Here is a 12,590-nt window from a genome sequence, read left to right on the forward strand (position 1 = left end):
ATAATTAAAAATATATACAGATACTTTTGATACTTTTAATTCGTTTTATTACATCAGTCATATTATCAAATATTCATAACATAACGAATAAAAAAATATATAAAACTTAATTTTGAATTAAACGTCATAAAAACGATGTTCACAAATTTTGGGTCTACTTCTGTAGACAAATAAAATGAACCTAAATTTGCTAAAGATGAAGGCATCGTTTTTATTTTATCTCTTGTGTTGGTAGCATTGCATTCTATGTCATTTGCTCGGTTGTAATTTTACGTAAAGTGCGTGTGATAAGAGAAACTCTTTATATTATTCAAATACACAATTTTTCAGTCGAGATCAGTGTGTCTTTCCTGTGACTAGGATACCTGAGTAAGTAACCTTTGCAAATATATAAAAACATAGATAGTAAGTGCATATGTGGGCGCGGTTTGCAAATATTACATTGCTTAAATTCTAACCTCTAATGGAAGGCTGCCATCTTTGATTTATAAAAATGTGTCTCTCCTGTAGACATCTTTACTGTAGACGTAGTGTCTACAGGAGGGAGGTATGTCAACAGAAGTGAATAATCAAGAACTTTGACTACCTATATTCGAAAAAAAAACAATTGTGTTAATCACTTTTAGCTGATTTATAGATAAGAGGTTCATCTTAATTCATATTATACATGTATAATGTCTGGGGTCTGTCTGTGGGTTAATTGCTCAAAATCTGATGATGAATTTTTAAGATCATTTAATAAGGTTTTGAAAATATATATTTTTTGTGTTTGATATTATTTAAGATTTTAACACCGAAGTTAAATAATTTATTATATAAATGCTAATGTATTATTATTATTGCAACGTATCTAAGCAAAGAGTTTAACGTAGATTCCATTATTTGGCACTATAGCGAACGAGGTCACGGCAAAGGTGCACCTGATGGAGTGGGTGGTTGCATAAAAAGAACTTGTGATAACCACGTCGCAAGAGGCCATGATGTGGCAAGTTTGGACGAGATAATGTTATGCTTAGTAAACAATTGTAAGGGGATTGAAGTTTATCGAATCAATGAATCCCTAGTTCCTGAAACTCAACAAATTATTGACAGCAACACTACACGACCTTTTAAAGGAACGTTTGGTATTCATCAGCTAACATGGAGTGTCAAAAACCCAGGAATTATCCACGCGAGACGATTAAGTGGTTTGGGGTTCCCCCGCACCAAGTATGTCCACATTATGAAATGGGTCGAATCCAAATAAACCATATTAGGGATTCAATAATGCCTAGCACATCTAGAACGATAGGCACTCCTGATTCATCCTCGTACAATTTGTCACCTGATTGCCTCGAAAGATCGGGATCATCAGGCTCCTTATCTGAGCGTGATTTTGACTCCAGCCACACCTGACGCTTCGACTGAGCCAAATTCACCAGATCTTTCTATCGAAATATTTAGCCAGATGAATAAACCCCAGAAGAAAAGAATCTATTCAGACGACTCTGAAGCTTCTGAAGATTCACCACAGAGAAAACGGCCGACGAATTTCATGTGGGACGATTCTGATGAGGAAAACATTTTTTAATATTCTGTATACTTAATTATGTTTTCCTATTATCCCTTCTGTGGAAAACACAATCTCTTCTGTAGACATAAAAAAACAAAAAACGTGTTTTTTTCCTAAAATATCCAAGACTGATCTCTAGTGATATTATTGTAAGAATACTAATATGGAACTTTAAATAAATACAACATTTTGTAAAAAATAGTGAAGTTTTATTATAAATATTTTGTAATGTTCACTTTTTGTGTTTGACCCTTTTTCGTTTTTAAAACTATTAAAAGATCTGTACCTAAGTGGAGAATTTTAATGAAAAACTTGAACTTGACGGAACTTAAGTCTGAAGAATCTGAATCTGAACCTAAACTTAAATTTAAGCCTGAAATTGACGTTTATTTGTATGAGTGAAGTTACCAGAGGCCCAATTACTCCCGTCCCTAATCTTTCCTATTCCCGATTCCCCAACAACTCTTAAATATCTACCCCCAAAAGGCCACACTAGCAATAATACTTTTAACGCCTCTGGTGTTTCGGGTGTCTATGAGCGGCGGCGATTGCTTACCATCAGGTGATCTGTAGGCTCGTTCGCCGGCTTATACGATAAAAAAATAACCTTCAACCAGAACTTGACATAGAACATGAACCTTAACTTGAAAATGGGGTGTGTTTTTGGGTAAAAGGCTTATTATAAAAGGCGTGGTTATAATTTCAATTTCCAGTTTACACCGCTCTATACCAGTTTTATTCGTTATCAAAACTAGGCTATAAAAATGTGTCTTCATCAAAAAAATACGGTTTAAGCCTTATCACACAGTATTTAAGAATTAGATTGTAGTAAGTGCTTGTTAATCACTTTCTTTGGACATTTTAATTGTTTTGTATTAATTTATATTGCACGATATTATGAGATAAACGTGACGCGTCTGATTAGGGTTCTAGTCAGTATGTTTACTGGTGAAGTGAATTTTAAATAAAGGTATTTTATACGTAGGTACGATTTTTATTGAGGGGGAAAATTATCCAACGAGTTTTCTCGCCTAGGGTGAGATGAGGTCGAGGGTCAGACTCTTACTGACTAAAAACCACCCCGTTCCTACTCCTGCTCTTCGAACCGGAACCCCAGTAACCCACTAGGCAGTCTACAGCTCCGGATCAAGCATCAGCTTTAATGGGCCCCATCTGTGATGGTCTGATGGCTCTTTCAAAAGGAAGACCATCGTTTGTCAGAGACACATTATTTACTTTTCCTCATTATCTAAACAATAGATAAATATTATGATTAAATTATCACATTAATTAATTTCATATTTATTACTACGGAACCACAATCCACGTTAGAACATTTTCCTGCCTATTAAAAGTATCGGTTTTCATGAAAAAATGCACTGTAAGATAACATATAACCGTGATAAACCCTTGTTTGGTGCACCGCCCTTATCTGTACAGTATTAAACGATTAGAAAATAATATTTTAACAAGCCGACGTCGGCATTTTATTTGTATACTAGCTTTTGCCCGCGACTTCGTTCGCGTGGAATAGTGACTTCCGGCAAATTTTTGGTTATAACCACATAGTTCCCGATCTCGCGGGATCTCTTCAAAAATGAGATGTGGAAGATATTCCAGGGAACTCTTCAAAAATCAACATAATGAGCTCTGCGTTTGATTTTAATAGATGTATACTCACTTAGGGCATTGAAAAAATAGTTTAAAAACGGACTTAAACTAACTTAAAATTAAAGAAAGCTACGAATTACGAATTTATAACAATTAAAAAAGAAATTATATTAGAACCTATCCTTTATGCTATACCAAGCTTAAACTAAATAATTTAAAAGAAACGACTTAAATCTAATCTAATTAATTTATAAATTAGACTTACAATTTTATTAAAAAAAACTAACTACAGTAACTACTAATAATCGATATCAAACTAAACCTACGTTAAAAAGTTAAACCAGAAAACCAGGAAAACCCAACAAATAAACTTATTAATTGACAAATACAACGAAACCAATTTAGAATATACGAAACAGCAGGACCACTACAGACAAATAATCATACGACTGATAATACACATTTTCTACAATAGTACCGAAGCGCTCGGCCGATACCCAACCAAATAATTGTAACAAAACCATAGCGCAATCTATTTCGATCCCAACGCCATCTATCGAGGATAAAGACAACTTGGATTATTTATTTATACTCCGTTCGGGCATTTTCTTTGTACTAAAAGTTTAATTATATTGATATAATTTTTTTCATACCTTTTTACTATTTGTTAACTTTTTTTCGATGAATTAAAACAATAACATGAACCGAAGTCGTGTAACGATCGACATAGAATTATCTATACTCCGTTAGAGCGTTTTCTTTGTACTAAAAGTTGTATATTTTTCATTGCTTTTTACTATTTTGTAAAAACAAATTTCCAATGAATGCGCGATCAACGCCATCTATCTACGGAGTATAGGAACAGCCCGACATTGTTCAATTCCGTACTATAAGTACTATAAGTACGAAATTGAACAATAGATGGCGCTGTATGTATTATTTTTTATTTTATTTTTTTTATTTTATTTTTATTTTATTTTTATTTTATTTTTATTTTTATTTTATTTTTATTTTATTTTTATTTTATTTTTATTTTATTTTTATTTTATTTTTATTTTATTTTTATTTTATTTTTATTTTATTTTTATTTTATTTTATTTTTATTTTATTTTTATTTTATTTTTATTTTATTTTTATTTTATTTTTATTTTATTTTTATTTTATTTTTATTTTATTTTTATTTTATTTTTATTTTATTTTTATTTTATTTTTATTTTATTTTTATTTTATTTTTATTTTATTTTTATTTTATTTTTATTTTATTTTTATTTTATTTTTATTTTATTTTTATTTTATTTTTATTTTATTTTTATTTTATTTTTATTTTATTTTTATTTTATTTTTATTTTATTTTTATTTTTATTTTTATTTTATTTTTATTTTATTTTTATTTTATTTTTATTTATTTTTTATTTATTTTTTATTTTATATTTATTTAATTTTTATTTAATTTTTATTTTATTTTTATTTTATTTTATTTTTATTTTATTTTTATTTTATTTTTATTTTATTTTTATTTTATTTTTTGATTTTTGAAATAAAAATATATCTATGTCCTTTCTAAGGTTCTAAACTATACCTGTACCAAATTTCAACCAAATCCGTCAAATAGTTGCGGAGATTAATGGTATAAGCATAGAATGTTCGACGTGATTCTTTAATTTGACATAACTTTTTTATTTATGAACCGATTGACATGAAACAAACACTAAATGTAAATTTAAGCATCCCACAATATATTCGTGAAAACCGCATCCAACTCGGATCAGCCGTTTCTGAGATTAGCGCGCACAGACGAACAGACAAACAGACAAACAGACAAACAGACAAACAGACAAAAAAAAAGTTAATTACATTTTTGGGTTCGACATCGACATAACAATAACCCCTGCTATTTTTTTTATTTTTATTTTCAATGTACAGACAGCACTTTTCTACGATTTTATTATATGTATATAGATGACAGATTTATTTTGTAGTTCATGGGCAAAGGTTAAAGTCGCTTTTTCACTACTTAATTCTAATAATATTTATTTTATTTATTATTTAGAACCTAGTCCCTATTCCTATTAATAATATTCTGGTTGATAATAATGGCTAGTAATGGAATGTGCACCGTAAAAGTGACGAATGGCGTCAGGACTGAACATGAAGATAGGACTTATAATTATGAAGAAGCTATCAATTTAACAGGTAAATAAGACTAATCAAATACCTTTTTTAAGGAGGGAAAATCATCCAATGGCTTATCTCGCCTTGGGCGAGGTAAGAGGGAGTGTTAGACGCTTTTACTGACTAAAAACCACCTCGTTCCTAATCCTGCTCTTTGGAAATCCTGTTTTTCGAATCGAATGAATAATGAATGAATAAATTATTGTTATTTAAATTAATATGGTCTATGATCTTAATTTGAATTTAGCGAAACACCAAAATTTAAAAAATAGATAATATAAAAATCTAAAATACAGCCAGTATCCAGTAAACAAAACGAGGGCGGTTGGCGAGCGAATAAACCAATCAATCACAGCGCCAAACGCGCTCTCGCTTTCTTTAATTGAAAAAAATGGCCATTGCAGTGTAGGACAGGACTTTAATACACAACCTTAAACACCACAATAATTGGATAGGTAACGGGTGCTACAACTACGGTCTCCTAGCAGTGCTGAGCCTGGCCATCCTCAGCATGGCGGTGGACATCTTCGGCCTGTCAGTCATTGTCACCGGCAGTGCATGTGACTTCCAGCTGCAACAGTGGCAGCAAAGTGTCATACTTTCCATGCCTTTCGTTGGTAAGAATTGTCTTGAAATGAGTTTTGTTGAGAAAGATATTATGACAGAGATATTGATATTCTTATTGTGTCGTTGGTTATATGCGACACAGTATGCGACTGCTGAACAAAAGGGTTTTAACTTCGATCCTTGGGTCAGGATACATGAAATACCTAAATAATTACAAGAAAATAACAACTTATGAGCACTCGACCAACCATAAATTAGTTAAAAATTTTAAAAAGACACTAAGTAAAGTGGCAAAGATTGAAAATGAAATGTTATTTTGATGATTTAATTGATGGTTTGGACATGCAGAAAGGATTGATGAAAGCAGATTTACGAAAGAAATATACAAGGCGGATATGAATAGGGCCGGACCGACCACATTAGCGATATATTAAAAAAGGGCTAAATTAAAGTACCTTTAACCGACGAGCATGCATGAATAGACTGATGACTGTTGATGAAGCGAAAGAGGTATGTAAGAATCGTAGCATTGGCGTTCCAGAGTCTCTGTCTACCCCTATCGGAGACAGGCGTAAGGTTATGTTTGTATGTACCTAGCACTTACGAATCGTAATCTTGGGTTTATTTTGTTCCAACTTTCTAATGATGTAATCAATAAACATGATCTCAGGCTCTGTCCTTACCTCGATACCATGGGGCTACGTCTCCAGTGTGCACGGCAGACACAAGGCGCTACTGGTAGCTCTCTGGGGAAGCTTCCTGTTCTCCTGCATCAGCTCCTTCTCTGTCCACTGGATCATGCTGGCTGTATTCAAGGTCTTTAGTGCTGGCTTGTGAGTATTTTTCAAGTTTTTTGTTAAAAAGTTAACAGTCAACAGACAATCTTATTACTACGTTGAATGAAATACGTTTCTCTTGAAACTTTCTGCTTCGCACAGCAAAACTGTGGAATGAGTTGTCGTTGGTGGTATTTCCGAACCGATACGACCTTCAAACCTTCAAGAAAAGAGCGTATTCTTTTTTTAAGGCCGGCAACGCACCTGTGACACCTCTGGTGTTGCGGGTGTCCATGGGAGGCGCTGATCAGTTACCATCAGGTGATACGATAGCTCGTTTGTCTCTTGTCACATAAAAAAGATGACTGGGCCACAAATGCCACAATGGATTTGCCCTCAACAGTTTTCTGTCAGCAGAGTCTAAGTTCTATTAGACAGCAGTGTCTAAGGCCTATTCTGTAAATGTTTAAGTTTGCAACTGGAACTTCATAAAGAATTTATCTACAATATCTCTTCACACAGCTCCAGTGGTGTCCACTCCAGTGCATATGCGCTGCTGAACGAGTCATGTGGTAGCACCGTGAGAGGAGTCTACATGCTGATCATGACCAGTGCTATGATGCTGTTCGTGCTGTCCTATGTCGGTGAGCATTCCAAGGTATTTTAAACCTTAAGATGTAAGTTTTAAGAGTGTAGCTTAAGGGTGATTTTCCACCAGAGATGTGCTATGTTACATTGCTGTGGATGCATTTGGCTTCCACCAATCATATTCATAAGTACACATAGCTTAGTACTAATGAAAACGGACTCAGCTAGCCTAAGTTTTTTTTTATATGAAAAGATGCATGCTATGGATGTACAAGCTATCGCATACATAGCTTAGTATCAGTGCAAACGGCCACACAGTTTTACAGCTTATCTATGACATCTTCGTAGCATAGCTACATAGCACATGGAAAAGCACCCTAAGGCAGTCACATAAATATTTTTAAGTAACACAATCGCTAAACGCGGACTGATTGCCAAACCGAATCAAGCAGGCGCAGATCGTTTCGTGTACCAAATAAATAATTTAATTTCACTATGTCTATATAACAGAATAACAGATACTTTTTCCCTTCAGTGCCAGCCTACTTCATCCTTCAGCTCAACTTCTCATACGACCTGAATATCCTGGTCTTCACACCATGGAGGTTGCTGTCCCTCACGCTCGCAGTACCTCTCGGCATCAGCGCCTTCTTTCTACATTTCTACTACGAGAGTCCCAAGTTCCTGGTGAATGTGGGTCGTGAAGAACTGGCTCTGGAGTATCTTGCCAAGATCTGGACAAGGAATGGTCAGAAGGGGGATTATCCTGTAAGTTTTACAGATGAGTAGTATCTTTCTTGACTAGTTTCACTTTTTATTTATTAAGGCAAATGACTGTGGTAACATAATTAAAAAGTAAATCAGGGTCATTTAAATAATTGCTCTTATTTTTATGTCCTTAGCGAAAATGTCACGCACATATTAGAACAAGCAAATACAATCCTTTTTCCCTTTTTTGCTCGAAGGGATAGGTAGTGGTGAACTGTCTATAGCCATATACAGACCACAATTCCAAACTCCGTGGTACTACTGAGAAAATTTCGAATAACCAAAAAAAGCCCAGTAATACTTTGTTAATAAATAGCTAAACATGATATTGTACAAAATGTTAGTAAATTAGAAAGTAAAGAGAGTTTTCAATAAAGTGAATTAGTTTGGTAAATTAGTACATAATCGTATACATATCATTCTAGGTACAAAAAGTACGTCTCAACGAAGACAAGTGCTTCAAATACGAAGACGGACACATTTTGAGGTCCATGTGGCTACAGAGTGAGCCGCTGTTCAGGAGACCGCTGCTGTGGAGGACCTTGCAGCTCTTCTACTTGACAACTATCGTTTATAGCGTGTAAGTATATTGAACATACAATACTCTATCATTTGTGATGCGCTTTGCAATAACTCTGCATTGTTCTCACATATATGTGTAAGATACAGAGAATAAAGTCCCTAAGAAAAGATCCGACCAGACGAGGTGATCGTGTCTAGTGGGCTTTCAGCCCAACTGTTGTTCGTTGGGATTTTCTATCCATGTTTATTCGCATGTAAACTTCATATTTGCGATGTAGGATTTATGACATCATCAGTTGATTTGCGCGTCGATAGTCTAAGTGCGACTTTTGTCATGTTTGTGTTGCCACATATGGTGTTGATTACAGTAACAACAGCCTGGTAATTTGGATGCCGTACATCATCGGAGCCTTCACGGATGGCAGTAGCTCCTACAATGGAGACGGGTCCAGGAGTTTGTGCCACATTCTCAAATCTACAGCTTCTGAATATAACGATACCGTGAGTTTTCGAATGTTTAACATAATCTTTGGCTTTGACTTCGAGTCTTTGATCTTGAGACTTCAGCTTTGATTTCGAGACTGGCTTTGACTTCGGGATTTTGACTTTGAGGCTATGAGACTTTGACTTTGCCGAAATTCGTTGAGTGAAGAAATCGGAGTAGTATCTGGTGTTGCGTGGGTGGCGCTGATTGCTTACCATCAGGTCTGCTCGTTTGCCCCCTATTCCATAAAAAAGTATATTAGTAGCTTTTTAATACTTTATGACTATATAAGGCTAAACAATACTGACATTATCATTCATATTTCTGACAGTCTACATGCGACTCATCAATCAAGTTCCACACGCTGGTATCAGCCATCACCCACGGCCTACTCTTCGCCACCATCACCCTGATGATATCCAAGCTGGCCTCCAGAAAGAAGATGCTGATGATCCTGTTCCTCTTCATACCAGCTCTGTCAAGTCTTGGAGCGGTCTACAACCAGAATAACATGGGTAGCCTGGTGCTGTTCCTAGGGATGACCTTCACGAATCTCTGCATGGGTGTACTGTTTTGTTACTATGTGGAGGTATACCCCACTTTTAATAGGTGAGTTGGTAAGAATTAGGATAGATTATCGTCATAAGGTACTTAATATGGTTTAAGTAGAGTAGAGGTTTCTTGGGTCCTCTCATCATCATCACCAGATGGTGATGCGGCCAATCTTTCTTTAAAAGAAATCTTTTAAAGAAAGATTGCCACAGTTTTCGTGTTTGAGAAATCGCAATTTATGAGGATCAGGGCTATTATAGCAATAGTAGCGATTAAGTTTTGTGGGTTTTAAATTTTTGTAATTTTATGTATGCAAAGTTTTGCCATTGAGTTTAAGTTTTGGTACGCAATCACTTCAAAGCCGCTGAAGGAATCGAGATGAAATTTTTTAACATACATATGATCCTTTTTTTCTCCCGGGACTGCGAGCGAAGTCCCTGACAGAACCTAGTTTTAAGTAACTTAACGATGTATTTTTTGTCCAGTGGCATGGCAGCATGTTTAGGTGTGATGGTGGCTCGCATGAGCGGCCTGGCGGGAGTCTACTTCATAGGAACCTTCGTGATGACGCACTGCACCATGACTCTTTACACCTTCGCCGCTTATCTCATGAGTAAGTTATGAAGATGGATCATGTGGTCAACTTCTTCTAATATTTGGTTTTTAGTTTGTAGTTCCATTGCACTGGTAAAAACAGACTTAGCTAAGCTATGTTTTTTATATGGAAAGATGCGTGCTATAGATACATGGTATGGATTGTGTTATGGATGGCCTCTCTTCAATCAATACAACGCAGATTCCATATCAATCTGCGCATCTTCCTCGTACAGTTACATATAAAGGGTGTCCCAACAAGAACGCAAGATTTAAATTTTAAATAAAACGCAGATATTTTTAAAAAAATAGTGAAATCTTTATGATATCCTAAAGTAGAGAGGATGAGGTTATCTATGGAACAATACATCGGGCAGATAGCCGCCACACCTTTGCTGGCGCATACGCGATATTTTAGTGAAATTTTCTATGACCGTTTTGCATAAATGCTGCGGTATTTCATTAATACAGCGTCCAATTTCCTTCTTAATGCTTGAGTCGTCGTCGGCTTATTCGCATAAACCATCGACTTTAAGAAACCCCAAAGAAAAAAATCTAATGGAGATAAATCACATGATCTAGGCGGCCAATTCTGGTCTCCAAAACGTGAAATAACACGACCGGGACATGACTGATGCAGCAATTGAATTGTTTCTCTGGTTGTGTGACATGTGGCGCTATCTTGTTGAAACCACATGCCCTCTAAATTAATTTCTTCAATTCGAGGTACGAAAAGACTGGTTATCATTTTACGATACCGAACAGATTGACTGTTTGCGCTTGACCTGCCTCATTTTCAATCGTGTAGCGCTCCATTTTTACTAACCTCGTACCTTATACTAACAAACAACATGTGTTCAAATATCAAACAATGACCCTTCGAATGCCGCCAAATTTAAATCTTGCGTTCTTGTTGGGACACCCGTTATAACTAGTATCAGTGGAAACGGTCACATAATTTTACAGCTATCTTTAGATATTACATCTTCGTAGCGCAGTCACATAGCACATTTCTAATGGAAAAGCATCCTAAAGACCAAGGAATATAACGTGTTTCTTATTTACTTAATTTTTATTCTTGTTGACCATTGTTCTATGTTCACAGGTGGAGTGCTGGTAGCGACATTATTACCTCCAGATATTGTAAATAAACAAGTCTAATATAATGTTATGTTATAGGAGAATTATTGTTTGTATAAATGTATTACTAGACCTTTAGTTAATAAACATATTTATTTATCAAATGGAGGCATAATTAATTTCTTCATTAATATAACTGTAGCGGTTGTAACAAAATAAATGGGTGTTTTATAGTTTCAAAATGCATGTAAACAGCTATTTGAATGTTTATTAAAAGATAAAAAGGTAAATAGAAGAGTTCAAGAAATTTAGGACGTTGCCTTAAAAAGGCCAAAAACAAAAACCTAAGTGAAGACGACACGATAAGTTTAGTAGAGCCATGCTTCGGCACGAATGAGCCGCCTCGACCGGAGTGATACCACGGCCTTACAATACCAACCTCACTCACACAACGAAACACAACGCAAGCGTTGTTTCACGTCGGTTTCCTGTAAGGCCGTGGTATTACTCCAGTCGAGCCGGCCTATTCGTGCCGGCATAATCCAAAAATAATATGATTCACACAAATCGGGTTAGGTACCATCTCCTACGCAACAGTGTGTCCGGACATGTTAAGCAAAGACTGCAAGTGCAGCTACCACGTAATACGAGTATTTGTCAGCAATAAAATTATCTGCACAATTCATTTCACTATCAGCTAGTATTTACCCAACTACTAAAGCTAGGTAAAGTGTGCGATGCTAAAATAACTTTTATTGACATAGCGAGAGGGATTAGTTCGGGTAACACGCTCGCTACCATTGCATTGTATTTATTTATTTATGTACTCACGTGTTATGTATTGTTTAAGTAGTTGGTTGGAAGGAAAATCCAAAATATTACGCTTAGTCTAGGTCAGTCATAGGTTCTACTACATAATGGGTTGTGGAGGTAGAAAGAGGAAGATGGAGTAAGGAGATAGTGGTAGTTTGTTGAAGTTTAGTGATCTACGGTCAGTTAGTTTCGATGCTGAAGGGGATCTATGTTCGGAAATAAAATATAATTTGACTAACACGGCTGACAGAATTTTTATTTTATACTGTACAATTGATCATTATCTGTTATATTTTTTTCAGATCAGCAGACAGTCATAGGATAATATTCCTTGAATGATAATTGAATACATAAAAAATATTTTCTTTGAATATTGTATCGGTCGTTACAAAAGTATCGCTCTGGTCACCCGCGGCTTTTTTGTTATGTACATTACGTACGTTATGAAATATATCTTACGACATATAATTTAAAATTCAAATTTAAATGACAATAATTGCTGGGTTGGAGC

General features: G+C 35.1%; 1 protein-coding gene across 1 annotated transcript; it reads left to right on the plus strand.

Annotated features, from left to right (window-relative positions):
- Positions 1 to 5,132: 5,132 nt before the first annotated feature.
- On the plus strand, positions 5,133 to 11,347 carry LOC118270068 (uncharacterized). Its single transcript, XM_050707165.1, has 10 exons — positions 5,133 to 5,356; positions 5,791 to 5,952; positions 6,573 to 6,735; positions 7,201 to 7,322; positions 7,802 to 8,034; positions 8,460 to 8,614; positions 8,925 to 9,057; positions 9,372 to 9,649; positions 10,078 to 10,205; positions 11,292 to 11,347. Exons 1-10 carry the CDS (start codon positions 5,257 to 5,259, stop codon positions 11,345 to 11,347), a joined length of 1,530 nt encoding a protein of 509 aa, XP_050563122.1. The 5' UTR covers positions 5,133 to 5,256.
- The last annotated feature ends 1,243 nt before the right edge of the window (positions 11,348 to 12,590 follow it).

Source organism: Spodoptera frugiperda, chromosome 30, assembly GCF_023101765.2.
Source record: "Spodoptera frugiperda isolate SF20-4 chromosome 30, AGI-APGP_CSIRO_Sfru_2.0, whole genome shotgun sequence".
NCBI classification, from domain to species: domain Eukaryota; kingdom Metazoa; phylum Arthropoda; class Insecta; order Lepidoptera; family Noctuidae; genus Spodoptera; species Spodoptera frugiperda.

Bases quoted from the DNA above. Each gene is read 5' to 3' on its own strand.
- LOC118270068 (XM_050707165.1), top strand. From the start codon at position 5,257: ATGGCTAGTAATGGAATGTGCACCGTAAAAGTGACGAATGGCGTCAGG. The intron at 5,953-6,572 runs GTAAGAATTGTC...ACATGATCTCAG, and splicing joins ACTTTCCATGCCTTTCGTTG to GCTCTGTCCTTACCTCGATA. The intron at 8,035-8,459 runs GTAAGTTTTACA...ATATCATTCTAG, and splicing joins GTCAGAAGGGGGATTATCCT to GTACAAAAAGTACGTCTCAA.